Source organism: Carassius auratus, chromosome 38, assembly GCF_003368295.1.
Source record: "Carassius auratus strain Wakin chromosome 38, ASM336829v1, whole genome shotgun sequence".
Lineage (NCBI taxonomy): Eukaryota > Metazoa > Chordata > Actinopteri > Cypriniformes > Cyprinidae > Carassius > Carassius auratus.
In genome coordinates this window covers 4904236-4932156 of record NC_039280.1, presented here as the reverse complement: position 1 = coordinate 4932156, position 27921 = coordinate 4904236, and the positions used below count along the sequence as shown (strand labels likewise).

Here is a 27921-nt window from a genome sequence, read left to right as displayed (position 1 = left end):
ATAGTCTCCCTTACACACATATGTGCATACACACCAATATCAAAAGCCAATTACGGCAAAATAATGAAGAAACCAAATTGCCCTCGAGACGTTTCGCATCGTGACAAATCAATAAAAAGACCATGATGACATACAACGATGTGCTAATACAGCACGGGGCCGCAGAAACATTTGACTCCCAGTTGTGGGGGTCACAGCGATTCACTGACAAGAGCTGTGGTAAATAGTTTTGTCACAGATGTGTGACCTCTGGCCTTAATAAGGCAGTTTTTTTTTTTTTTTGCCCACTTCTCCAATCAGGGAAATCGGTCACAGTGACGGATAAGGGTCTATTCTAGAGCTACAATGAAGAAAGATGGGGGTTTGGGGGCTTTTAGCACACATCAGATAACATAAGAGCTGTAAGGAGAGTGTGATGTGAGACGGATCGAGTATCACGAGAGGTAATCACTTCCTCACGAGGGACTCAATCAAGTGCGGTGGGCTCCCGAGATGTGGCAGGGGAGAAGGACCCTCCCTGACACCGTGGCACAGATGGATAAACAATGGATCGTGCGAAAAGGGGCACACGACTGACCTACATCCATTATCTGGGGACTAAACGGATTCCTCTGTAAAAGTGGGGTGGATCAAAATTCCAGTTGTAATTGGGTTGATTCCCGACCCCACACCCTGACACTCCTTTACTCCTTCTGTCATGCTGTGTGATTTGTGTGTAATTACTTCAATCATGTCAAAATGTGTGCAGAAATGGTTCCAAATGAGGGCCTGTGTAGTGTTGCTGCATTAACCGCCCACATGGGCAACCACAAACATGGTTGGACACCTCAGACTTCAAGTGCCAGTTGATGGCGATGTGTTTCCCGATGTCGAATTCATGAAGAAACCACCTAACATCTCAAAACGATGTTACAATGAAAATGTAGTAAGATAAGACACTTACCTCCTCCACCGCCGAGCAGAGAAGAGTTTGCTGTAGAGGAAACAAAAGAGAGAAAGACAACATGAGTGTCTGAATTACAGAATATGTTCAAAAGAAGCACTTTAGCTCAATGTGGAGCATACTATCATTCAGATGAGAGCCAACAAAGATGTGGAACCTGAAGGTCAAGAACACTCCAAAGCCAGACATTTGCACTGAATAGAGGTTTGAGGTACCAGTGAGCTAGCAGCTGTACTGCTGAACGCTATCATTACACTCCTTAATGAACACCATTGAGCGCTAAATGCTCAGGCTGCGTGTTACACGTAGAGCTGCTGTGGTGAGTTTAAGCAGACGTGGCTGGGCAGGGGGGCCCAGCGTTTCTTTGATGCCATGTTTCTGATCTCTGAGCAGTGCAGTGGGCAGCCCGGGGTCAGCGGCTTGTCTGAGAAATCCCTCCCGCCACCCAAATGAGAGTGCTAAAAACAGACAGAGCAAAAGTATATTCCACTCCTCTCTACTTAAGAGGCACAACCAGCCACACAGGAGAGTTTGGCGCCACAAGACAATGTTACCTTTTTATTTTTCTTTATTCTACAAGTGGTGAATTAGAGTGCCAGTTACCAATTTATTGGTTCATTAGAGAACCAATAAATATATATATATAAACATACATTATATTATATTTTTATATATATATATATATATATATATATATATATATATATATATATATATATATATATATATATATATATATATATACACACACACACACATACACACAGTGTATATACAATAAATAATATTACTATTATAATATTACATATCATATAATAGTAAAAAAAAACATTAAATCTGCACCGTTCAGAACAAATGCTTAGAGATGCATCAGCATTTTAAAAGCAGAGAAAGGTCCTAATGGTGCAACTGTGTTCTTCTGTCTGAGCTTTCCCAACGACGACAGCACGGCATCTTTTATCCCAGCGGGGACGCCGAGAAAGTTGAGAATAATGACCCACGAGGGCCCTTTTATTTTTACTTTCTTAAATGTTTCTTTCCCTTTGTAAAGCAAATCTCTCTCTGTGGGATTCTTTTGATCTCTTTCTCCCTCGCTCCTGCTTTTTCTTCGTGGAGAATAAGCATCTAGGTAAGCATGAAAAAACCCTGCTACCTCCACTGAGATCGACAACAAGACTAACCCCTCAGCAACTGATATCAAGGGAGACATTAAAATCCTCAAAATGGATGGGGACTTTTCCTCAGCAATCTCTTATCATAAGACAGCTAGCAGGAGAACAAATGGAGAACAGCTGCTGCGAAGAAGCAAAAGAGAAAACGTATGCACTTTCAGAAGAAGATCTCAGCGCTGCTGTGCTGTGGAACTGGCTACTTGCAGTATGATCCAAAGTGACAGGAACTTGAGTCGGCACAGGCCACAGTTAAAATCTAACAGAAATCTACACCAGAAGCATAATCATACCATATTGCAGTTTTATAGATTTATTAATCATAAAACGCATTTGCTCTCTGTCTGTCTTGTTCTATATCTAGGTACAAAAGGAAAAATGTCTAAAAAAGTGATTGATTGATCCATACAGATATATTAATAAATATTAAAATAATGTATATAGCTCTACAACTATTCAGTGTGATATTTTTTTTAAATGAATACTTAAATTAGAAACAGTAATTTAAAAAAAGAAATTTCACACAATAATACTATTTTACTGTATTTTTGATCAGATACAGTAATGTTTAGAGAAATTATGCTTCTAGCATCACAAAAGTTGCTGAATGGAAAAAAGCATTTTTCTTTTCTTAGGTATTCCTATTCTCACAATAGTTGCTAAATTGCAAAAATAAATAAATAAATAAAACCACCCACATTGTCATCTTAATGCAGGAAAGCAGACAGGAAGACAATGTGCTACTTCCTGTGCCATCCTAGACCTTTGCTCTGCTGAGTGTCCACCCTTGATAAGACCACAACGCTCAACAGACAAAAACAAAGCTTTGTCTGAACATGGTGCTGGGGTTTTTTTTTGGTCTTGTTCGGGTCATAAATCCCAGTCAAAGTTTCCTGCTCTCTCTTAGAGAACTGACGAGGGCCGGTAGGACTCTCAGTGGTGGGCGTCCCGCTAAGCTCGTAAATCTAACAATACAGAAACACTGAGATTGTGCTGGTCATTAGTTAGTGTCAGAAAACAACACCGACGCCCCAGCCTCCACAGTGACGATATCCTCACACATTCCCACACTTCCACACACACAATCGCATCTTTCTGGTGTTTTTCCTTTTTCACTTGGGGTTTATACCAAGCAGCTAAAAGCTGCTCACACTTTCCTGTCGGGCCCATAGGGACATAGCACATGTACCCCATAAAAGACAAAAAACACCAGAGAAAAAGAGAAACACTCTTTATTAATACATCACAGACAACACACACACACACAAAACTTTAAGGAGACTCCAAAATATTAAGGCATGCAAAAAAACTAGAATATGTTTATATACAGTGTGCTGACACGTATTCATCTGTATTTTAAGTATACATTATATTTATTTAGTTAATCTATTTTTAGTCAGTTAACAGATTTAGTAATGTAGATTGTTTTTTTTTTCAACAAAAAGCTGATTTGTTCTACATTATTATCTTTGCTCGACATTATTATCTTTCAAGAACTCAAATACTAGTACAACCTGATATGAGAAAATGTATGAATTTACATTATTAACATGCTACAATACAGCATCAACCTGCTAAAGCACTTTGAGAAACTGATTTTCAACCTTTGCTTGCTTCCAGAACAATTTCATCCATATTTTTCTAAGCTGCACAACAATATCAGAATGTGTGATTGACTGACTAACTCCGTCTGGCATACAGAATGAAGATGCAAGAGAAAAGCAAGCACAGTTTGCATTAACCTGAGGCTAAACGAAAAAATGATCTGCCAAGACCTCAAATGAACCAAGCTAAAATGCTTCACTGGAAAACAACTTGATTTTGTTGCCTGGTTTTATCCCCCCCTTTTCCCTGGCATTTGCTTTCAGATGCACACCAAATCTACAGATTTTTCACATTTATGATGCCAAGCTCAAAACAGCGATATCATTTTCCTCCGAGATTTTGGCCTTCGTGCAAAATTAAAGTGAATACAAATAGAAGCATGTTGTCGGAAGAAACGAAATAGTTATACTTAGCAGGCTGACATACTGAACATGCCAAGCTAAAATTACTTGCTTTTTATTAAAAAGGAGGCTAAAAACAGGATGCCAGAGTACATTCAAGTTTTAATATTCCAAACATCGTTCAAAGAGCTGGAACTAGTTACAGCAGTGCAGAATTTTTTTAAGTGCTTTAAATGCTCAGCCATGTGTAAATAAGTTTAAAAAAAAAAGTATGACAGGTGAATCGCCCTTCAGTTTACACACACACACACTAGACTTTCCGCTTCACAAGACAGCATAACTAGGTCTGCCAGTTAGCCCAAAATTTTAGGGTGAAGTCATTAGTACAGTAAGCAATGGGCTATAGATCAACACACACGCTCACAAAGAGCCCTGCAAGATTGCTGAAGGCTGAAAATATCAGGAAGAACCCATCTCATGTCAGCAAAGCTCGGCGTTAAATTGAACCAAGTCTTGTGGGTAATGATAAGACTCTTTATTAGCCACTGAGACAGACAGAGAGAGAGAGAGAGAGAGAGAAATCTAGGCTGTATTTCTTATTTGCAGCACATTAAAAATACATGTGATTTAGCCTGGCCCAGACACAGCACAGTGCGATAACTCTGCTCGGCTCTTTTGTTCTTTATTGCGCCGAGCGTTCCCGGAGGAATCCATCTGCAACTGCAGAGCACCAGAGCAGGACTAGCTGAATCAGAGAGTATGGGACCAGAACAGATCTCTCATCTCATCTCTCTCTCTCTCTGTGTATGAGTACAGTTATATAGCAGTCAAGGGAGGAAAGGGCCGAAAGCACTCAGCGCCGAACCACACTTGATCAAAGCCCCACTTCTCCACATCAGCGAGGTCCGTTCACCAGGCACAGCACTACAGTCCCGCATCTCTCACACTAACAACTGCTCAAAGAGGAATTCTTAATCTTCTGGATGTCCTGGTATATGATGATCAAGAGATCTTCAATCGTAACTCCCAAGGCAAGCTCGAGCTGGTTTTGATAAACCTTGAGGGAAACGAGTCAATCTAATTGCCACTGTTCTCATCAACAAAAATGACTGGTGCACAAGTTCGTTAAAGAAAGGTTTCTGTCATGAAATCTATGCATCGTAATGATAATTCATTTCAATTGTTCGGTTGACAAAAATATGATGAAAATGCCATAAGATATTGCAGTAACAGTGTATACACCGTTTTTTGCGTTTATGTATCCATCCACCTTTTACTTCAACGCGGAAGTAAGCCTATGGGTGAGACTTCCGGTATATTAGTCGCTGTGGGCAAATAACGAAAAGAATAACAACGTGCGGTAAATGGTAAAACTGTTTGCACTACAAACCATTGTGTTCATAATTAAGACAATACATTAAAATAATAGCTGTTTTGTTTCGTTAAAATAGCTGGACGAAGTGGACGCAGATGAGACCGGAAGCCAGACCCATAGAATTTACAAATGGCGGTGTCCGTTTTTACGACAAGAAAAAGATGGATACATCCTACTAAAACTAAAAACTGGTGCGGGATTAAAAACAGTCTACACTTTCATGTATAAAAAGATCACAAATAAATAAATAGTTTTATTTAATGAGCCATCAACCTCAAAGCCAAAAAAATGGCAATTTGAATTTTATCTTTTAGAACTTTCGGAACTATTATTAAACCTGTAAAATAAAGCCAACTTGTGTTACGTTACCAAGAACATGGACCAAAAAAATAATATTCCTATATTCGTGTCTGCATGTCATCTCTTTATCACCACCTCCACGCAGTCTTCTTATCACAATGGCTTAATTCATTCTCACCTTTCATCTTCCATGCGCTCCCGTTCAGATCCTTAAATTTGATGTGCAGAAGAGAAAGCAATAACAAACAATAATAGTGAAAAATAATGATGCTCCCGCTGGTGAATGCAAAGATGGACTAATACATTCTGCAAGGTGTTATGATTCATCATCCGAGACAAAAAAAAAAAAAAAAAATAGGATAAAATAACAGGGACAAAAAAAAAAAACACAGAGAGTCTCTTTCAGTTAGTCTGGCCTAAATGACTTCTATCCTTGTAGTCTGAAAAATATAGTTAATAGGTAATGTAGAAGACTTATATAAGAGACAGGAAATGGGTCAAAACTGCGAGAGAACGGACTCATCAAAAAAATTATTTGTTCAGTATTGTGCAAGCCACTGTATGAGAAAAGATCTATTGCTAATATACTGCTGAGACAGATTGTGGGAGGAAGAAAGGCCTCTTGCTTTATACACACGCATACACATATGGCTTTATATGGACTGTACAATATGGACTGTACAATAAGTCAAAGAGAAAGAGCAAATGCCACTGGAATCAAGGAAATATCTTTTTGTGAGCTGCTACAGAGTAATGGCCACATGCACACAAGCACCATAAAAAAACAAACAACATATGTTGGTATTTTCATCTGATTTCTTATATTAATCATAATGAAATGATTTTTTTTTTTTTCAAAAATGAGCAAGAGCCTTGACTTTACAGACAAATATGCTACACAGTTGCTAGAATATCTAAAGAATACATCACCCAAAAAAGGTAATTGTGTTATCATTTAACTACAATTGTGTTGTTCCAAACCCACTTTTTTTTAAGTGGAAAAGGAGAAATTAAGCTTTTTCTCTAAGCTGCTCTAATACATGCAATGAAAGAACATGGGGAACAGCTGTTGTCATCATTCACTTTCATAAGGAAAACATCAGCTTTTCATTTTTGAGTGAACAATTTCTTTAATAAGCAAGTATCATATGTAGGATACTGGCATCTCAAGCTTTATGCAATATAATCACTGCTGCCCAGTTCAAAACATCCATAATAGCAGGTCCAACATGGAGGACATTAAGCTCATGATGAAAGCTAAAAAGAAGCGTAAAGGGCTTTGCTTTGTACTGAGTCATTTAAAAGAAAAAAAAAAAATCGGACAAATCTAAATGAAAGTCAATGATACTGGTATTCTCTTCAAACTTTTGTTCTATGTTTCTGCCACTTGAAGTTACAACTAAGGCTGGTCCTTACACCTCAAAGGAAAGAAGCATCACGCTTGGGTTAAAATTGCACGCCGACGGCACCCACTGTTACTCGCTGAGCCATAAAGAGGAGATAAACAAGGTTATTACCTAAACCTGCATGCTATCATTAGTGCCCAGGGCCACACACAAATAAAGGCGATATCAGAGCATCATGGGCACTGAACGCTTACAGCAGCATTCACCTGAATGTAAAACCATCAAAGGAAAACTAGCTGCTGTTTATTTTTTGCATCTATTAATGGTGCGCTATTCAAAAACCTCGCCGAACTTACAAAGCACATGTGCATCTCATATGGGTGTATCTTTAGAAACTTAATGAGCACAAAATATGTAACTTTTTAAAACACAAACTACCAAGATAATCATAGCCATATTAAGCAGTCCGTAAACACATACACACGCACACAAAAAAAAACATATGGATTTATTGTGAAGACAGACAACAAAAAGGTGTTAACCAAAACCAGCTCCTGCATCTTGAGACAAAAGATCTGATTCCTTTCTTTAGATCTTCACAGATGTTTTGACTGGACCAAATTACATTTCATCAAAGACTTATTTCAAAAGGGACCTTTTAAAGGCCACTGTGGCATGTTTATTAAGTAGGCTAGTATGTTGGGTTAAAAATAAATCGCAAGCACAAAATCACTGATAATGCATACTTTAGTTGACTGAAGCCATCTGTTTGGAGTTCAGAAGGCTGTGTTCCAGTAGGCACTTAAAAACTAGATGGAAGTTTCAAGTCGTACTGTAGTTAAGAAAGTATTTGAGGAATGCATGTTATGTCTGAGATAAGCAGCAAAGGGAGGGTTTGAAGGCCAAGTAAAAGGCAATCAGCCCGAATATTAACGACAGAGATTTGCATAAGCTTCTATTTGAATTTCAATGGCATCTAAATTGAAGTAGGAGAGGAGGTTATTTTTGACAGCCAACATCACATGCACAAAAAATAAAGTAAATAAATAAATAAAAAAAAGAAAGACAGATACTGACATTTGGCTCCCCTAATATTCAACAAGAATAATACATTAAACAATATTATAGATTTGCAGATTCTTTACATTGTTTACATAGCAAAGCATAATTACAGTGGTCCTTCAATTTCTCTTGTATTGATACAACTGCTTGTAAAACACTCAGATATCAGACACTTGAAAAAAGGAACAAGAATTTGTATCCTGCTTCCTCAGTGACTTCCTGTCTCCCTTATCATGGCACACAAGACTGAACTCCACAAATGGTACTCCTTTGTAATATGATTTAACTATTAAAGGGACATATCCCATGCTTTTTGTTGTGTGAAATACATGCCTGATTTCCTTAAAGGGATTTTGGCCTTTCACATGCATCATGACCTTTTTTTTTTTTCTTTTTTTTTTGATCCAGCAAATGAAAACAAACAAAAATGAGTATTACTAATTTTATATTTAAATGTGATTGGACATTGGCTTCCAAAGCAGCTAGTTTATACGTAATAATAAACTATATTTTCCTGTTATTACAGATAACCCTGTTTCTCATTCTAGTGTGGTTTTGTTTTATGTATTTTTTTTTATTATATATAATATAAACTTTTTCTCACTCACTTTTCCAGCGACCTCAAAACTCGGGAGCCTGATGAAATCATTTGGGACAGTTTTCTCCTATAAAACAATGCTAATATTAAGTTAGAAAGGGTTCAAGCGTACATGAGACTGTGTGCGTATATGAGTGTTACATAAAAGATAGTTTGCATTCCGCAGTGGAATTCCCACAGTGTGGATAATTGGCTTACGTCTCATGAGCCTTTTATTCCTCTCAGAACTCCACATCTCCAAAGCAGGCCAAATAACGACTAATGTCTTTGCATCATGCTGCCACGGCATCTGGCAGAATTCATTTTCGGAAGCCACTGACAGGAAACAGTAAATTGTTATTGGAGAATAAGTGATAACGAGCTTGAATATGCGTGGGGGTTAAGTAAGACACAAGATTCGACTCCCTCCTGCTCACCAGGAAGAACGCAAGCGCTAATCCTGATGTTGTTCACTTTAGCTGCTAAACATGGGTGCCAAATATGCCACCAAACATTCTTGGACAGCTTCAGCTTCTATATAATGTTCTATATAAATGATCCAATATTAAAACATTAGTATTATACCCAATTATGGAAAATCTACAGCATTACCAGCTGATGTGTTGGCTAGCATTTTTTTTCATATATGAACAGCAGACTGTAAACCATCATAAAAAAGATATATTCTTCAATCAGATCCCTCCTTTAGGATGGCAGACATGTTTCATGTTTCTACTGATACTGAGTCACAAGGTAATAAATTAAATTTAATGAAATGGGAAAATCTTAAAAAATAAAATAATTCTGTGATTCGACATGTTCAGGAATATGCCCAAATCCAACTATACCTACACTCCCAGGGTCCTGTTTCTGCAAATAAACCTCAATGTCTAGATCACACCTCAGCTGAAATGCTAATAGAACCGTCTGGCTGACAGAAAATGAAGACCCTATGAAAAACAGCTCTTTCAACCCTTCACTGGCTGAGCATGGCACAAATAGGAGAAACACTTTCCAGCAGGTTCCATTAGAAGGATGCGAATAGTGAGATTAAGGACAAGTCAAAACTAGCTGCTTCCTTCTGATGGAAAACACCTTCAGTCTCTACTAGAGAGTGTGAAATGCTCTACATATAAATTCTCAGTAATAACAGACTGACAACAGAAAGAAAAGACGTTCCATTGCCCTACATTTCTACCAAACATCACAGTTCAAGAAAATAGTGAATTTAGGCCGCCCAACGAGAATGGTCTTGGTCTTTAACCAGTGCACCTCTATGACCTTGCATCTCAAGGACACTCCATTTGAAATGCATTGAATGTCACAGCACTGATTTCAGCATGCGCTTGACTCGACTTGGCTCTTCTGTCAGTGGCCAATCAGTTTAGACGTGTAGAGACAGGCCCCTTGTTTCCGAACCCCAGCCTGCTTTGTTAGCTGTCTTGTTTGATATTTTTTCCTTAACCAGATGCGGGTGAGTAAAGCGCATTTTGAAAGATTCCATTTGCAAAAAAAGCCCCATGATCCCTGTTGATTAATTAGGGGTTTTTGGAATAGGGGCCATAAATATTAGTGTCACTTCCTGCCAAGCACCAAGCTCAGACACGTCAGGGCACTATGGTGTAGCTGTCACCAGCTCGCTAAGGTGACCCTCCACCTTTGTTTGTGTCCACACTTGGCTGACACTGCGAAGTTGCATGCATTTATTCAAGAAGACTGAGGACAAATTAAAGTGAAGCAACAGATGGGTTGAATGCATATGTGATTAAAGCCCAATGCAATTAGGGCTTCTGGAGAGGGAGGAGGAATAGAGTATGCATGAACACAAGTAGACCAAACTATCCTGAGCTATAAGCTACACCTCTCTCACCTGTCTAAGATAAAAATGTCATGTAAAGTCTCCATCTGTTCAATTGTTTATTCAAGCATTATTACTTTTAGATGTTTTACTTGCAGCTGAGTAAAAATGGCCTCCAAGTTAGACTGAATCTTGATAAACAGCTTCATGTGGATAATGTGACCTTAACTTTCTGCACTCCTATTGCTAGACATTACATTGCTGCAAATTTGAGTAAAGCTCAAGCCTAAACTTTATCACCTCACATTATTAACTCAAACTTACAACTGTAAGGTTTTTAAAAAAAAACTGTAATGCAATTGAATTCAATTAAAATCATTGATACAGTTTTTTTTTTTAAGGATGAGGTCTATTCAATAAAGCGATCACCTAACCAAGTACTGTTCCTTTATTGCGTGATGCTTTAACTCAAGTATTCACACAACTGCAACAGCAGAGTTTTAGCCGACTGTAAGCTGCTACTGGAAGCCGCTTAAACCCAGGGATAGATATGCTGCTCTCGTCCCACCAATCTCGATTTTCAATTGAAAAGGCCCAGCGAGAGCCGGCAGCTTGATATAATAGATGCACCACTGCTAAATTGGGATTTGGCATCAGATTAAGCTTTTTGTGATATTTTTCCCTGAGCAGACTAAAAGAATGTGACACTGGTAGGATTAGATGAGAACTTCAAAGCAGTGGGACTTTGTGCTCATTAATGGACGTCCTAATTACAGAGGATGAACCAGAGTGCTCACCGTTCTCATCATTCAAGAAGCACGACTTTGGTTTAAAAAATGCTTCATTGACATCTCTTAGATGAATTCTGCCACACCACTGCACCTATGGATGATAAAAAAAAGTCCTTTTTGTGCACAACTGAGTGCTGCTCACTCAGAAAAGATGATCTGAGATATGTTGTAGAAGGTTATTTAATCCTAAAGTGACACAGAACTGATTTTTCACCCTCTTCCACTTCAACTGTGAGTGTAGGCTCACTCCCACACACAAACAGAAACAGACAAAAACATTTTCTCTAACTAAGACACTCCGAAACGTAGCCTATAGCTCATCACTTCAGCTTTCATCTCAATTTCTGTCTTCCTGTAATGTGGGCATGCCACACACAGCAAGGAATTAAACATGAAACAGTTTACAGATATCTAAAGCTCTGGAGAAGGCGGCACACCCTGTTTGTACTTGAGGTGGATACATCAGACTGTGTATTGAACTCCCGGAGTGCCTCTCTTTCTCAAATCTCCTGACACACTTTCAAGTGAAGTCCTATCAGTCAGTGCCAGACCTAAAGGAGGAAACCTGTCTGGGCTCTGCTAAGGTTCTTGTCAAGATGACAGGAAAACTCCAAAGGTATTGTTGTTCAATATGACTCATCAGATACATCTTTTAGGATGGCAGACATTATACAGGTTCCTGAATTTATTTTAAAAATAATAACATAACATAACTTAACATAACATAACATAACATAATATGGACTGTCACTCGAGTAACATTTAAATCACGATTAAATCGCATGATTGTCATGAGTTAACTCATGATTAATCGCAACTTAAATCGCACATTTTTATCTGTTGTAAATGTACCTTAAATTAATACTTTTCAAGTTTTAAATACTCTAATCAACATGGGCATAATCAAATATGGATGCCTTATGCAAATGTGTGTTTATAATTAGTGAAACCATACTCAACATAGAGCATGAAGATGTGTTTTAAATGGCATAGATGTTTTACAAATTACTTTTTAATTGTCTACTTTTCACATGAAAAATTAAAGAAATACCAGGTTTCCATTACTGTATTTGCACTGAGCAATTTACTTACACAAGCCTGTTTACATATTCGCAGGACAGGGCAGCTCACTTTTTCTGAACATCCACATCCAGCTACATTCTTCATAAAACTGTTTTCATTTCTATATTTTACAGTTCCTATTGTCAGTCAACAGAACGAATATAAAAGTGACTGAAACGCGATCCATTAAGACTACATCGCTCTCTGAAAATTCATTAAATCTAGCGACTAAAATGTTAAATTGGCAACACTTGTCAACTACAAGTTAGGCCACGGGTCAAACAGAAAATGCACGCTGCGTTAATAGCTGGTTAATAAAATAAGTGCCATTAAAATGAATTTGCGTTAACACGTTAATGTGTTAATATATAAATAATATATATATATATATATATATATATATATATATATATATATATATAAATTGCACAGATTTCAACAGAATAAAAAGATGAGGGTCTATTCAATTAAATCAACAACTAACCATGCTAAGCATCATGGCATCTGGATTAAAATGCAGTTCCATCATTAGTTAAAAAAAGTAAATAGGTTTGAGGAAGGACTTTGTGGTCTGCCCTGGCTTTTAAAGCATTGGCCTTCCCTTTAGTCTGATGTTTCTGTAAAGTACAAGCCTTTAAAACTTGCCCTCGATTAGATCTGTGGTTACAGCTAACTGCATGGATTGCAGAAGTTCAGGATGTTTTGAGGTTTTGGTTAAATAAAGAAAGGTAAAAAAAAAAAACAACAACCCTGCAATATAGCGTAAATGACAAAGTGTGCAACACTCCACATGCACTGGCCTGGAAACCCGATCAGGCTACTGCTAGTCTTGGATTAACCTCCCCAAGCCCTTCGCGCTTAAGTGAAATGGAACGCCCTCCTAATTCAAGGACCCCGCTGCGGTCACCTGCACTCCCGCAGTTATGCGAGCTCTTTATTGGGACAGGGGCAGACGCAGATGTGACAGGCAGTGTGAAAGGGGAGCAGTTTAAGTTGAGCCCTTAGTGACTGGATCAAATGTCACCTCACCATCTTATCCAGACGGGAATAAAAAGGCACAGTCTAGTACTCTACTGGACAACTGTTCCCCCGAGTGCCTCTCCCAACAGCCAGGTTTTTCTCTGCTTCCAGGGCCTGTTTCAAGAAAATATAATGTCGCCATCGTCGCTCTTTCCCCTCCATCCCAGTCCTGAGTGGAACCCATTCATTCTTCAATTGGACTTAATCAAGTTTGAATCCAGTAACAGGCTTGTGTCAATCTTGGCAAGCACTCGGGTTGCAGATATGCAATCTCCGATCGGATCCCTGAGGCATATTTAACTCATATATAAATAAGGGGATTGTCTCCTGCAAATATATGAGATGTCACTGCTGGCCAAACGGCAAGGATATGTTACCATCAAACAGTCTAGACAGCTAGCATGGAGATCTCCAGGAAAATCAAAGACGGGGAGACTGGATATCTTTCAATCTTTGCGTTCTCTGCATCCCATTTTGCAGTTAGCATCCATTTTGGGTGAAAAATAGGTTAGATGAAACGAAAGTTATACAAAAAAACTTTCCAGAAGACTTCAACAATATTTCATGCTCTGCATTGCAGTCACTAGGGTACTAGACACTTTACAAAATGCAAGCAGTTTTTATTAAATCCAACCAGCTTAACCCAAATAAAACTGCACAAATTGAGTTAGGAGAATATTTTATTAGAGACTGATAGTGCAGATGTGCAATACAGATTGCTGATTGGCTGCTGGAATCAAGTGATGTAAAATAAAATAAAATAAAATTTTCTTCAACCAACAAATAACAACTAAAATGGCAATTATAATGAGATCAAAATAAAAAATAAAAAATAAAAGACAATACATGGTATATTTACTACAACTAACAACTAATCATGCAAGTGGTACTCACAGTGGCCTGTAAAATAAAATCTAATTAAATCAAATTTAATATGTACAACAGCCAACAAATAACCACACAAGTGGTTACCACAATGTGATAGAAAAAAAGTGAAGTGAAATAAAAAAAAAAATCTATATAAAAACTAGGGCATATTCACTACAACTATAAACTTCATAAAATAAAAATATGTATTGAGAACTACAAACACAATTTCAAAAAAGCAGATAAAAGAGTTTTGAGGATGGACTTTGCTCTCTGCCCTGACTTCTAAATCTTCAGATTTTTCATTTTTACATTTTGAAACAAAAACCAAAAAAAAAGTCTAAAACAATCTTTCATGCTCTAGATTCCAGTCACAAATAAACCTATGGATACATGGGTCTGGCTACACCTTCGCACACAAAACAAGTCAACAGGCTAAATACACTATCACTTAGTAAAACAGCATAGCATTTTAATGGAGACTGATACAGCAGGAGCCTGTTTATACGATCGCTGCTCGGACGACACACCAAGGGACATGACTGATGCTACTGTGCTAATGTAATCTATGATCTCTCCCATCCCAATTAAAGAGAGAAATAGCCCCTAAACAGCTGGAGGAGAAAGGCCTCTTAGGAAAGGGCAAACTGTTTTTAATGTCAGAAGTCTCATTTAAGCAGAGCATCTGCTTTTCGGGGAGTTTTATAGGGAGTGCAGTTGTGGCTAACGCACACATAGACCGGACCATCTGGAGTGACTGTAAAACAGTGTCTGTGCAGCAGAGACGTAGGACAGCAGCGCAAAAGCCCACTCACAGTTGAGTCAGCGACGACCCCAATCTCTCCTCTTTCTCAGTCTCTATTATCTGCAATCAGGTTACTCCTTCCTGTCTGATACAAATTACAATGCCATGCTGTCTGTAGTCTGATTACGGTCTGCTATGCTGGAAGTCTTTTTGTACTGTGATGAAATTTATTTTTATTTTTCCTTGCACTCTTTCTCGCTCATATTTCTCCATTTCTAATTCAGTATCTTCTTGTGAGCCTTCTAAGATGGCATATTATAACTGACATGCAATATGTTATTAAATGTTAATAAAAACAACAGTTCCAAAATGACGGATCTTTAATCTAATTTAAACATCATGAAAACATGATTTCCTAGAGGACTCTATCCGCACCGCACCCTCCCACAGTAAGCTGGCAGTCCGTCTTACCTAATGGAGAAATGTTGCCATGTCTGCGAAAAATGTAGCCTGTATTTAACTCCGTGCAAGCACCGCTTCTATCTCTATTTAATATGCTTTGATGGAGACTTAAATGCTTGAAATAGCTCTGCTATTCGTGCACTTGCATGGCTAATATTTGCACCAATTACTGAGTTAAAGCACCTTACTGATGAATTAGCTCAAGGTCTATTTCTCATTATTCAGTCAATTAATGCTTATTTAAGTTAAATGCTAGATTTGATTTTCATTGACAGCATCAATCATTAGCCATCTCGCTTTTAAACAGACACTGGATATATATATATATATATATATATATATATATATATATATATATATATATCAGTAAAAATGTATCAAATTAAATTAACTTCCAACTAATTCCAAATCAGTGACTATCGCTTCCCACATTACCATACTAAACATTCTAACTAATATAACATTCAAAAACTATGTGGCCATGTGGTATTATGAATAAAAGAACAGAACTGTTTTCGAAGCACTTAAGGCTTTGAAACATAAAAAAAAATTAACTGGCTCCTTGCATGTGTAGACTGAGATCTGAATACAGTGCAAGAATAAAGATCTGTATGTGGAGCAGGACAAAAATGACAGTGACACTAGGGGAACTTACTAAAACAGGCCACAAAATGAAAAATGAGTAATGAGAAAATTACGATGTTTACAAGAAAAATACAAGTCATACCCTTAATCAACAAAAAGCACAGAGCTAACATAAAAATACACATATTTTCAGTGTGGAAAGTTACTGAGTACAGAGGACAGTCGAAAGCAGACTTGTCTTTAATTAATAAGAGAGGGATTTGTCTGCAACAACACTGGCATAACATTAGCTCTGTCAAACTGTCTCCTCATTTTAACAGTGCAAATGTACTTTCAGGGGAAAAAACAAAGCAGGAGGCAAAACTGGAATGAAAATGAAAGTTTACATTCAAACTGACACGTCTGCTCTCCACTGCACTGTATGCAACACAACACAAATAAACTGGAAGTTTAATACGAGAGAAACCAGAGCCAACACGCAGGATAAAGCTCTGAAGCTTTTTTCCTCTCTTATTTGCATTGCATCTCTGATTTGCATGCATTATTTGTAGGTCACATGACCTCTCTTCATTTCTCTTCCTTTCATCAGATCATTTAAATACTCAGAATAAAAGCTGCATTTGTAACAACTATTTTTCACTATACAAACCATTAAATTCGAAATCTAGATGAAATTCTAAACGGTTTAGATCACATGGATCATCCTCTGTGTGAAGCAGCATAAAAAAGGTTCCCGAAAATATTCCTGAAGACACAACGATTCATGACCGAGATTTACAGAGTGACAAACGGCTGCTAAAATATATATAGCATGCCACGTAGACATGTTATGTCATTCCCACAACATGGTGATGCAAGCTGATATGACATGAGAAACTATAAATGGTTAATATGAAAAGCATTTTTTGCTTGACTCAGAAGGGTACACTGCAACACCACCTACATGCTTTGCTTTCTTATCTCCCAAATGGCTATGTTACATAAACAGCCTCCTTTCACTCACTCCAGGCAATGTGCCATTCCTTTCAGAAATAAAAAGTGCGCTCTCAGCTTGAGATCTCCACAATAAAAAAGCTGAGTATTGAGCCTGAGTGATGCTAGGCTAACACCCGACACAAGCATGACCGTAACGATCACTGTGATGTACGTTTAGTCAATATCAGGGTTCATATTTACCTTTTATGAAGGGCATGACATTTGATAATTCCTGGCTTGCAGTAACCTGTGCGTCAACATGGACAGAACAATTTCAACATTAGCATATATAGACTTCTCAATTCTGGAGTGAGGTGAAGTCCATAACTCCAGGGCGGTGGTACAAAGATTTACATTTCCATTTAGCTTAGCATAAGTGTTCAATAATGAGGCTAACTTATTGTAAAACAATGAGAGCAACTTATAGGCTCTTTAACTCAAGCTAAATGGCCTTGTACAGAGTAAGTGGTTTAAACTTGACTCTAAATGATCAAGCAGGACATTTTGCTTGGCTGTTGTCCTAATAGCCGAAAGAGAACCTATATGCATCCCTCTGAAATTTCATTTCTATTGGCCATTACAGTTTTGCTGTAGAGAATGACTGTTCTCTGTCATTATGGTTTAATTATGCTACATGGTAGACATATATTACATTTTACTATGCACAATATGCATACTTAAGTATGTACAATAAAATATTTAATAAATAGATGCTATTTTTTTTCTGCCACATAGCTTACACAAAATTAGTCAGTATTTCTAAATACTGGATTTTGCAAACTTCAAAAGAAAAAAATATAAATACATATTTAGCTTCTCTTGTGTGGCCTAAATTTTAATCATTAGGCTAGAATTTTGAAAGTAGCCATAATATGACAGTAATTTGGGGCTTATTTGTATTGGCTAGTATGTGTAAATTATTGCATCCTTAATAAAAACTGAAAATAGCAGAAAATAGGTTTTCAATAAGTTATGCCAATTGTAGAGTGTATAGCATGCATTATCAAAAATTGAGCAATGAAACAATGTTGTTTCATAAAATACTTTTTGAATGATTTCAAAAATAACTGTCAGCAAAATCTGGGCAGATTTTTGTCGAAATTTCAGATGTTTTTATTCCTACAAGTTAATGAGGCAGAATTAGCAGATGAAATAACCCATAACTAACTCGGTGCTTAAGCAGTGCTAGTGAGGTGGAATCTCTGGAACTGCTCCTTCTGGCCCCCAAATGCCACAAGATACCTTTATCTTCTCGACTGAAAGATGAAGTCTAACCCCTCAGAGACGATGTGACAGTGGCCATCAGAATGCACACTTCTTGCCTGAGGGTTTAAGACATGTAACTAGCAATTAAATTCTAGAGAAAACAAAAAACCTTTTGGACATGGAGAAGTAAACGTGCAGCCACAAAAGGCAATGATCCATGTTCTACTGTACACGACAAGCAAATGAATTGTATTTGAATGCAGTTTGACTAAAAACCTTGCTTAGCAACTCTCTTTGACTAGTCTGCAAGCTGCGCAGTTTACAAGTCGATACACCCTTGATGGAAGTCTCAGGTGGTCCAGAGTATGGTCAACTAAATCTGATATGTGATTTAAGGGTGGCTTGTGTAGTCAACACTTCCTTACTACACCAGATAAAAATAAATAAATAAATACAATTTTAAAAAGAATCTATTTCAGACGAGCTGCAAATCTGAGGCATGACTAGAGCAGTTTAGGAAGTTCTTACTGCTCCACGTTGTGCTTCCAGGCACACTAGAATGTGCATCCCCATCTGCAAATCCAACCTCTGCTTCTTTTCAGATGAAGATTAAAGCTCTTCCTAAAATGGAGGTATTAGGACGAGGCCCAGCGGCTGCAGAGGCTAATGCATGTGGAAAAGGTGGTTGCCCTGGAAAAAGAGTAGTCCAGGCCTGACTAAATTCATGGCAGAGGGAGAAGGGATGAGAAAAGCTAATGATGACTTTTTTTTTTTCTTTTGGAGAAACGGCTGGAGCCTTGTTACTTCCCCAAGCCCCCTAGCCCTGGAGAACAGGGATTAGACCCCGGATCAGGAGAGCTGAACTTACTGGCACTGAGTAAAAGAGCTCAAACAGTCACCAGTGTTGCCTTATAATCCTGCTCTTTGTCATTTGAGACAATGAGCTTTTAACCCAACTAAATCCTTGTCTTTCCTTCCATATTATGACAACTGGTCACTAACGCATGATCACAGATCTAGAACACACCATTAAGTAATTGGCAGATAGGCATCAAGAATTAGACAAAAGATCTTTGAGAAAAACGCCCTGCAGATGTTTTGGGAACAGCAGTTGGATCTTACAAACTCCTGGCATGAATACGGATCAGTCTAAATGCTAAGAAGACGAGGAGCCATAGTGGATGAAGCCTAAGGAGCAAATTAAAGTATACAGTGAGACGCAGCAGCAAACGGAGGGTGACCTCGGTATTTTCTGGGGGTGTTCTTAAAAGTGCGCCTTCAAAACGGAAGCCATTTACTTAAATACCCCTTACGCATGCTGTAAAATTCCCTTTAACGGTTCTGGATCTGCTGACTGCAGGGCAGAGTGTGCGGAAGATCAAATCCCACCCTGGATGCCAATTAGAGATGCTCTCATCATCTCCCTCTTTGACTCATCGTCATAGCTGAGGGATCTGAAAATGCAGCTCTGAATGTAAACACTAAGGCCTAATAAATGAGCCTGCCACTCATAGTGGAGATCCAATTACATTTCAGCACTGAGCTTTTGATTATGCCCTCAGTTATTAAGTGGGTGTTACATCCTCAACAGTTGCTATCACAGACTGGCTAAAAGTCAGCTATCCTGCTCTTCTCTCAACAAGTCGTGATAGTCTGATCTGTAAAGTGACATTACAATTAAGGCTGACGAGCTTTCGTCCAGCTGAAGGAGAAATTCGCTGAATTTTCTAAATAAAAATTGTCATCATTTATTCGCTGTAAATAAAAGAAGATGAAATAAGATTATATAAACTACATACAAATGTGTGTATATATATGTATATGTATATATATGTATATATACATATACGTATATATATATATGTATATATATATATATATATATATATATATATATATATATATATATATATATATATATATATATATATATATAATTTTTCCCCCTTTTCCCAAAATGTGCAGTTTTTTTGACACATTTTGCTTTTATGAAATTGAACGACATGATAACAACAGTTCTTTAAAATATCTTTAATTGTGTTTTGAAGAAAAATATAATTCAGCTTACAAAAACAAAAGGTTTAGTAAATAATGACAATTGCACAATTGTAATTTTTGGGTCAACTATCCCCTTTTAAAACAAACAAGATATCTCTCACAGACTTGGCTGAGGTGTTACAGAAGTTAGAAAGTGTACGGGGGAGATAAGTGTGATGGGAATGTTACAGGACTTGAAAGTGAGATTACTTGCTGACACCTCATCAGTAATATCCTTCTGCACGCTTCTGATCCTCAGAGGAAACGGCACAATAGGTGAGTGTGTGCTAATGAGCTAGCACTGTTTCACACAACAGTGGTGGGTATCTGCGGTTCCACACTACGGTATCAAGTTCCACTGTAAAGATTTAGTGGAACACCGATGTCTCCTTAACAAGACGTACTAGTTGGTAAAGATAATACAGCATATATAGAACAAAGCCTCTTCTCCTTTCCAAGCAATGACTATTGAAATATGATGAATATATGGCTTGTTCACCACTCAGAATTGATATAAGCATGCATTTTTAATGAGAATTCAATTTCTCAATTGGAAATGGACTTGGGGAATTGGGGTATTTCGAATTTGAATACATGAAAGAATAAAAACAGAAATTCATAAAAGATGGATGGAGAATTTGAGGGCAAAAATTAAGCCTTAAAAAAAGGCATGAATAGTAAATCATGGCCACGATTTAAATAAAGCAAAGGAACAAATGAATAAAATGAGGTAACAAATTCTTAATTCACTGCAACAAGTTGTTAATTTGGGGCCACAATAAATATATTCAGGATAAATAAATAGGATTCAGTTAATAAATGTACAATTTACATGACAACAAAATGAACAATCTAAAACACACACACACACACACACACACACACACTCAAAGCTTGGCTTCACACTCTTCATTGATGGTTTTTATATGTTTGACTGACCATGGATCACAGGTCATGTTTAAAGACGTGGTACAAATTCAGTCTCTGAAGAGTTAGAGCCGGTAACGTAGAAAAGCTTTATCGCTCCTGACCGCTGCTGCATAAACATGAGGGAGCTTCTAGCCTCAGAGAGGTGTAAAATTTGGCAGACACTTCGCATTCTAATAAAGGATGCAGAAGGGGTGATAAAATCAGTCATCTTCCATGTATAATCCAGGACACTCTGTGAAACGCGTAAGCACATGCAGTTTAGATGTTGGTCTTAAAACGATAAAAGGTCCCCACAAATAGATGCAGGGTGTGCACATGCACACAAGTGCTGGCAACTCTAAGGGTTAGTGCCAACAGCTCCACTAATGCAAAATCTAAACACCTTTCAGATGAACCGTGGAAAGCCAGCTGATATGACATCGTCAGTCAAAATGCGGAATTGGTTCGAGCTGAGAAAGTGAACATTAAAAACATGATTTCTGCTTGCATTGAGAGATAGCCCTCTTAAATCTAAAATATAGCATAAGAAAAACAGGCATGACGTCACCCTCGGGGCAGATGTCATTTTAAGAGAGCGGGAGCTCAACAATCAGCTGAGTGCACGGAGAGGGGCCATTGTTTCCAGGCACATTGAAATTCAATCGTCTGAGCTGATTCGATGGCTTTGAAAGGAATTACCTGTGCAGAACTGGAGCTGGAGGCAGCTGGGGAGAACCGTCCTCCCTCTCTACCCCTCAATCAAGCAGCGTTTTCCACCTCCGTCGCTGTTTGTTTTCGCTGCACTTTCCCTAAATTAGTAATTACAGTCACACAAACCAATCTTGCCATGGAGGCTTGTGAACCCAGAGACACACCTGCTGAAGCTACATAAACAAATAGCTTGTTAAGCACCGTATAAAACCCCCCCAAAAAACTAATGAGGAGTTCGGTGTACAACCACAGTTTAAGAGCGTAAAAATAAAAGGCCCAACTTGCCAATCACACAAACAGCATATCGGGTTATGAGCTTAAAAAAAATAGGAAAAAAATAATAATAATAAAAACCCTTCCTCCACATGGTTTAGCAGCCATTTTGACATAAGAAATTGAAGACAAAGTAATATAATATAATAGAATAGAATATATAATATAATTGTATAAGCATTCCTGAAAATATTTACTGAAAAAAGTAAATGTAAATATTACAAACTGAAATTTTGAATTGAATCTGAATTACCTGAATATTATTTATATATATATGTTTTGTTTATTTTTATTGGTCATATCGCTCACCATTGACATGTATACACAAATAGTTGTGCAGATCATTGTTCATAAACTTCTAATCATATTCCCCAAAAGTTTGCAGCTGTTTACTTGGCAGAAATCTGTAAAACTTGTTTGAGGACCAACCCAAATCTCAAGTGAATCTTCCTCTGGGTTAATGCCTTGATTCAAAGGGTGATTTATAATCTAGGACATAAAAGGAGGAAAGCGAGGAGGGAACTGCTCCAAAAATCCCTCCAAAATAGCCACAGCAGGATTACTGGACCACCATCTTTGTCCTTTTTGTTTGTTTGGTTTGGTTTTGTTGTCAGAGCCCTCTACAGCAGGAGACCAAGAAAGAGCACCATGAGGCTGTGGAAAACTGCTGTGTCTGGCTTACACCACAAACACAAAGTCAAAAGATGTAGTGATGTTATCCAAAACACTACAGCTGCACAGGTTTGGGATTCCATGCTAGAAGAGTTAGCATTATAGCACAATGCTCACAGAGAGCCAAACTTTCAACCGGTCTCTCCACATATCAGACTTCTTAGTGAACATTCTGAACTTTTGTATGTTAAACACTAATCATGCTAGGAGCCGCACATGAAAATGTGTTTACTGCCATGACGCTTCGATCTCAACTATGACTGCGACACACACTGAACACACAAACTCGAACTGTCTCTCTACTTTGGGTTCACACTAAAGTTCTCCAGTGAAACCCTGGGTGAATAAAGGGACAGCAACATTTACTAAACACAGAGGCTAAAGGGTCAACTTGCAGACAGGAAGTGTCAAGAGTGAGAGTGGCAACGACAGTTCAGGTGCAATGAAGCCAGAACTGTGATTTGCACATTAGTGAAGGGGATTTTGTTGGAAAGAGGGATATTTATCTCTTATATATAAGAGAGATATTTAATAAACCTAAAAAGTAAATGGTGTTAGTATATAAGTTAAATTAGATTTTATATCTCTATTTTTCAATTTACTTGTAACTTCAACTTTATATTACACACCATTTCATCACACAGAGTCACTTTATATTTTTTACAAATTGACTAGGCCTAGGTCTTTTAACTCTGAACATATTATGGAAAATTGTTTCTGCCACAATTAAACGCACATACACACAAAGTAGCTCTACTCACAACTAAATCTTATCTGTCCTAATCCCTGCTCATTATTTAACTTTTTTCCTGACAAACTTTCCCCTTCCAGCTAAAAATTACACTTAAAGCATTTATACTGTAGTTGAGGTTAGTGCTTTTTAATGGTTCTGGAAAAAGCCTCATGCTCACTAAGGATGCATTCATTCATTGACAAGTAAAAGTTCAAAAGAATAGTATATATTTGAATTTTTGAAATAATATTTTGTTATATAAAACATTATAAATGTATTTACTGTCACATTTGGTCAATTCAATGCATCCTTGCTGAATGAAAACAAAAATACTGGCTTTTTAAACGATAGTGTATTCCATTGCAATTCATTTTAATTGTACTTTTAAATTAGTATTGCTTGATCCTGTATGTTTCTTTGAATTTAATTCAATATAAGAACCTGAAAAAGCATTCTCAAATAAATTCTAAGCAGTGCATACATACATAAACAGATGCAGAAAAATAATGTAATGGTAATGGATTCACTCCTACAAATAAAAGCAGTTGTCACTTCAACCAGTTGTACACAAATACACACACACACACCCCAACATAACTGACATGTTCTGACAAGGCATTCCAGGGTCAGGTAAAAGACAGTGGGGCAGTAAGGATTAGGTGGACCACCCTGCACATTTGTGCACTTTTCTTTAAGCCCCAATACTGTCGTGTTGATGTGATCGCTCCTGTAGCGACTAGTTCATGCGTACATCACAACTTCCATTCAATTCGGCACAAAATCCCCACGCCGTACCCTAAAGACAGTAAGTCGAAAGAACAGATGAGAATTTTCCATGAGGCTTTTATGTGGTTTGTCACCATACGAGGGAAAGTAAGGAATTTCTCTCCCAGAATTCCCCTTGGCCTCATCATGAAACCTTCCTTACATACTGTACTGCTGCGCTTTATTATGACAGCTCGCAGAAAGCGCATTTCAAACTCCCCGGGAACGAACGTTAGCGCTTTCACACGCGACTCCGACACAATTTCAAACGGCTCTGGGAAATTGCTAGCAGGCTCTTTTGCGATAATGTGGTCAAGAAGGATCGAGTGAGCGCTTAAAGGACTGAAAGCGGCTCCAATTCTCTGGGGGGCACACCAGGATTGGGCTAATTCCCAGACGAGCCTCTCTTCTCCCACCCACATCGAGATGGGGAGAGAATATTCATTAGTGAGGATAGCGCACTCCAATTAAAAGAGGTGGAAGCGCGCACACACACACACACTCTTGCAGGTGTACATGCACCTGGTTTCCTCCGAAAAGCTTCCAAGCTTCAGCCATGTTTTAGCTGATTAAATTCTCGCCTACAATGACACGTCACTTTTGTTTTCTGGTATACCGCTCCTCCGCCACCCTCTTTTCTCGAGAGTGACACTATAGGTGCGACATTTCACAACATGGCGTCTCTGGGCAGATATCCGCATTGTTAAAAGAGAGAAAAAGTGAGAGGGAGAGACACACTGCTTGTGGCAGCTTGACTGGGGTCTGATTCATGGTTCAGAGGGTTGTGATTGGGAGGGCGATGATGAGATAGATATGAATGAATACACAAGCGCAGCTGTTCTGGTTGCCCCCTCCTCGGGCACTGCAAATCCATAAACCCCATTCCGCTGTCACATCAGTGCCACAACACCAGAAATAAACATTAACTACAAACAATGAGCCACATCCATCCACAACAGCAGGGAGAAACAGCACACGGGGAAGGGGATCAGATGGCCAAGACTAAACATTGTTATGGAGTACAGCATTCGCGCACTCTAAATTTGAATGACAGCATTATGAGCCGAGGGGCTTGGAGAGTATGTGTATACACGCGCAAAGTCTCTTCCAACTGTCTTGCCTGGCTTAATGGGGCCTCACCTGTTGGCGTCCTGCGCGAGTGTGTGTTTTAGCAGTTGCTGGCATATGTTTGAAAGGAGAACTGACGAAAGCCAAGCCAAACACGGTGGGGGAATGTCAACGACCGTCTTGAGTCAACACTACGGAGACGCAGTCGTCTCCGCAGTTCGACCCACATGCCTCCAGGGGTCAAATGCAATGGTGGGGAATGGCAAACGTACAAAAACACACGCACATTCAATCTGAAGCTAATTCTTAAATCCTGGCTTGAATGGTAACAGCAGGTTTAACAGGGAATCACCCTCCATTAGAGGCATATCAACGCTTTTCGGCAAGTTGAGACCAGCTTGATGTCTAAAGTCGGGCTTAAGTTGATCTCAGTAGGCTGAGGGTAGCCCACATCGACTGCGTGTGTTGAGACATTTCCCTCTTAGCCTTGCTAAAGCAGGCATGAGGACTAATCCTGCAGAGGTTAAGTGGAATCCCCTCCACTTTTCTTTTTCTGTGTGCTTCTTTACACAAGTCAAGAATGGAGACCCGGGAGTGTAAAAACTCTGAATCGTGTTCCACTGCTGTTCACCTCACTAAAAGTATACTTCAAATGGACACAAATACCACAAATATTTCATGACAATGTGGATGAAATAAATAATTACGGGACAAAGTGGTTTTAGCAAATGTTTGCTTGCTCTACCCTTCATTTAGTTGAAAATCTGAAATGTACTAAACATGAAAGTTACCAGTGCTATGATGATCTATGGGGTTGATATCACACTGTCAAAATATCATTTATAGATTATATTGAACACTTGACATGCATGTCTTCATGGTGTTATTTTGTGAGTTTGAAACCTTTACATTATGTGTTATATCACTGTACATTAGTCTCTACAGTAAAGAGAGTCTTTTTAACTTTCTATAAATCTAAATATCCTGAAAAAAGATCATTTTCAACAGTGATAAGACATGTATCTTGAGCACCAAATCTGCATATTGCAATGAGCTTTGCTGAGCATTGCATCACTGAAATAAATTACATTTTAAAATTGAAAAATATTAAAACAGAAAATTGTTCAAATTGCTATCATGTCACAATATTACAATTTTTACAGTAGCTTACTCTAAATTCCTAGTGCTTCGTGGGAGTGGGTAGTTGCTGAAGACATCTTTTGTCCAGATTTGTTTTCCAATCTATGAAAGGTAGATCCTTCTCTCTAGAATTCATTGGAAGCGGAGTTCTTTACATGGAATTTGGCTGTAAAATGTTTTGCTAACTGATGGCTTCAACAGAAACATATACCATCAATTAACAAAAGATCAAATTTTATATCAGTCTTCAAAGGATTAAACAAAATTGCTCAAATCAGTTTCAATATAAGAAAATTAATAACATTTTTACCTCCGGAATTTTAAAGGTTGCACTCTATTCTGATGCCTAGATAGGAATTAAGGTATCGTTTACATCTGTAGCTCAAATGGTGTGGAACAACATTTAAATCACTCACCCTAAACTAGCAATAGTAATAGTGAGGTTTGTCTAAGGAAGAACCATTAATTGAAACGTTGAGGCCTTCGAAGTTCCTCACATCTGACGAAAATATAACTCTGTGGACTTAAAAATGGGAAAATTCTCATTTAACTCTGCTGTTGGTCATGTAAGGTGGCAGGATGTGAGAAAAGCATTAACATGCGATTGTTTTCAGCACTGTGAGGTTAGACATCACAATGCAATTTAGTTGCTAAAAGCTTCCAAAAAGAGAAAGATGACATTTTTGCATTGGAGAGATGACCTTTATACAGCTGAGAAAAGCTGTGCGAAGCTTTCGCTGGCCACGGCACAAACACACACCTTTACCCACCCACACACACAAAGCCAGCTGCCAGACATTAGCTTGCAAATGGCCCACTGTAACGTGCCAAGCTGAAAATTAGCAATCAGCCATCTTAAGCACTGTAAAGGCAACTAGGGGTTGCAATTTCCTAACATAAACTGGTGAGAAGCTTAATTGTATAGCTCTTTCCATGCACACACACACACACACATTCGATTAGAGGGAGTAAAAACATCACAGACCACACTGAAAATTTGGGAGTTATAATATGATTAAACCTTGGAAATAAACATTTTTAATTGGGGGGTGTGCAGAGGAGAAGTTTTGACCAATAAATAAATACATAATTTATGAATAAATAAAAGTTTCTGCATTATTTCTAGGCCACTGCTAAAAAATATATTCAATAAAAAATTGATGTGTGTGCATATTAGTGATAATATAATATTAGAAATATACTGTAATTAGGGGTGTAACGATACGCGTATTCGTATTGAACCGTTCGGTACGACGCTTTCGGTTCGGTACGCGGTACGCATTATGTATACCGAACGGTTCGTTGGAGTAATTAATTATATTTGAAAAAAAAAAAAAGAGAGAGAGAAAGAAATATAATGATATGCGTTCAACAAGGTAGCCCA

General features: G+C 38.1%; 1 protein-coding gene across 2 annotated transcripts in view; it reads right to left on the bottom strand.

Moving 5' to 3' along the window:
* Nucleotides 1-27921, bottom strand: part of macrod2 (mono-ADP ribosylhydrolase 2) — a 489520-nt gene that overhangs the window by 360179 nt on the left and 101420 nt on the right. For both annotated transcript variants that reach the window (XM_026223581.1, XM_026223582.1), the window contains exon 4: nt 944-973. In XM_026223581.1, coding sequence (XP_026079366.1) covers nt 944-973 — 30 coding nt within the window. The remainder of the gene's footprint in view (nt 1-943; nt 974-27921) is intronic.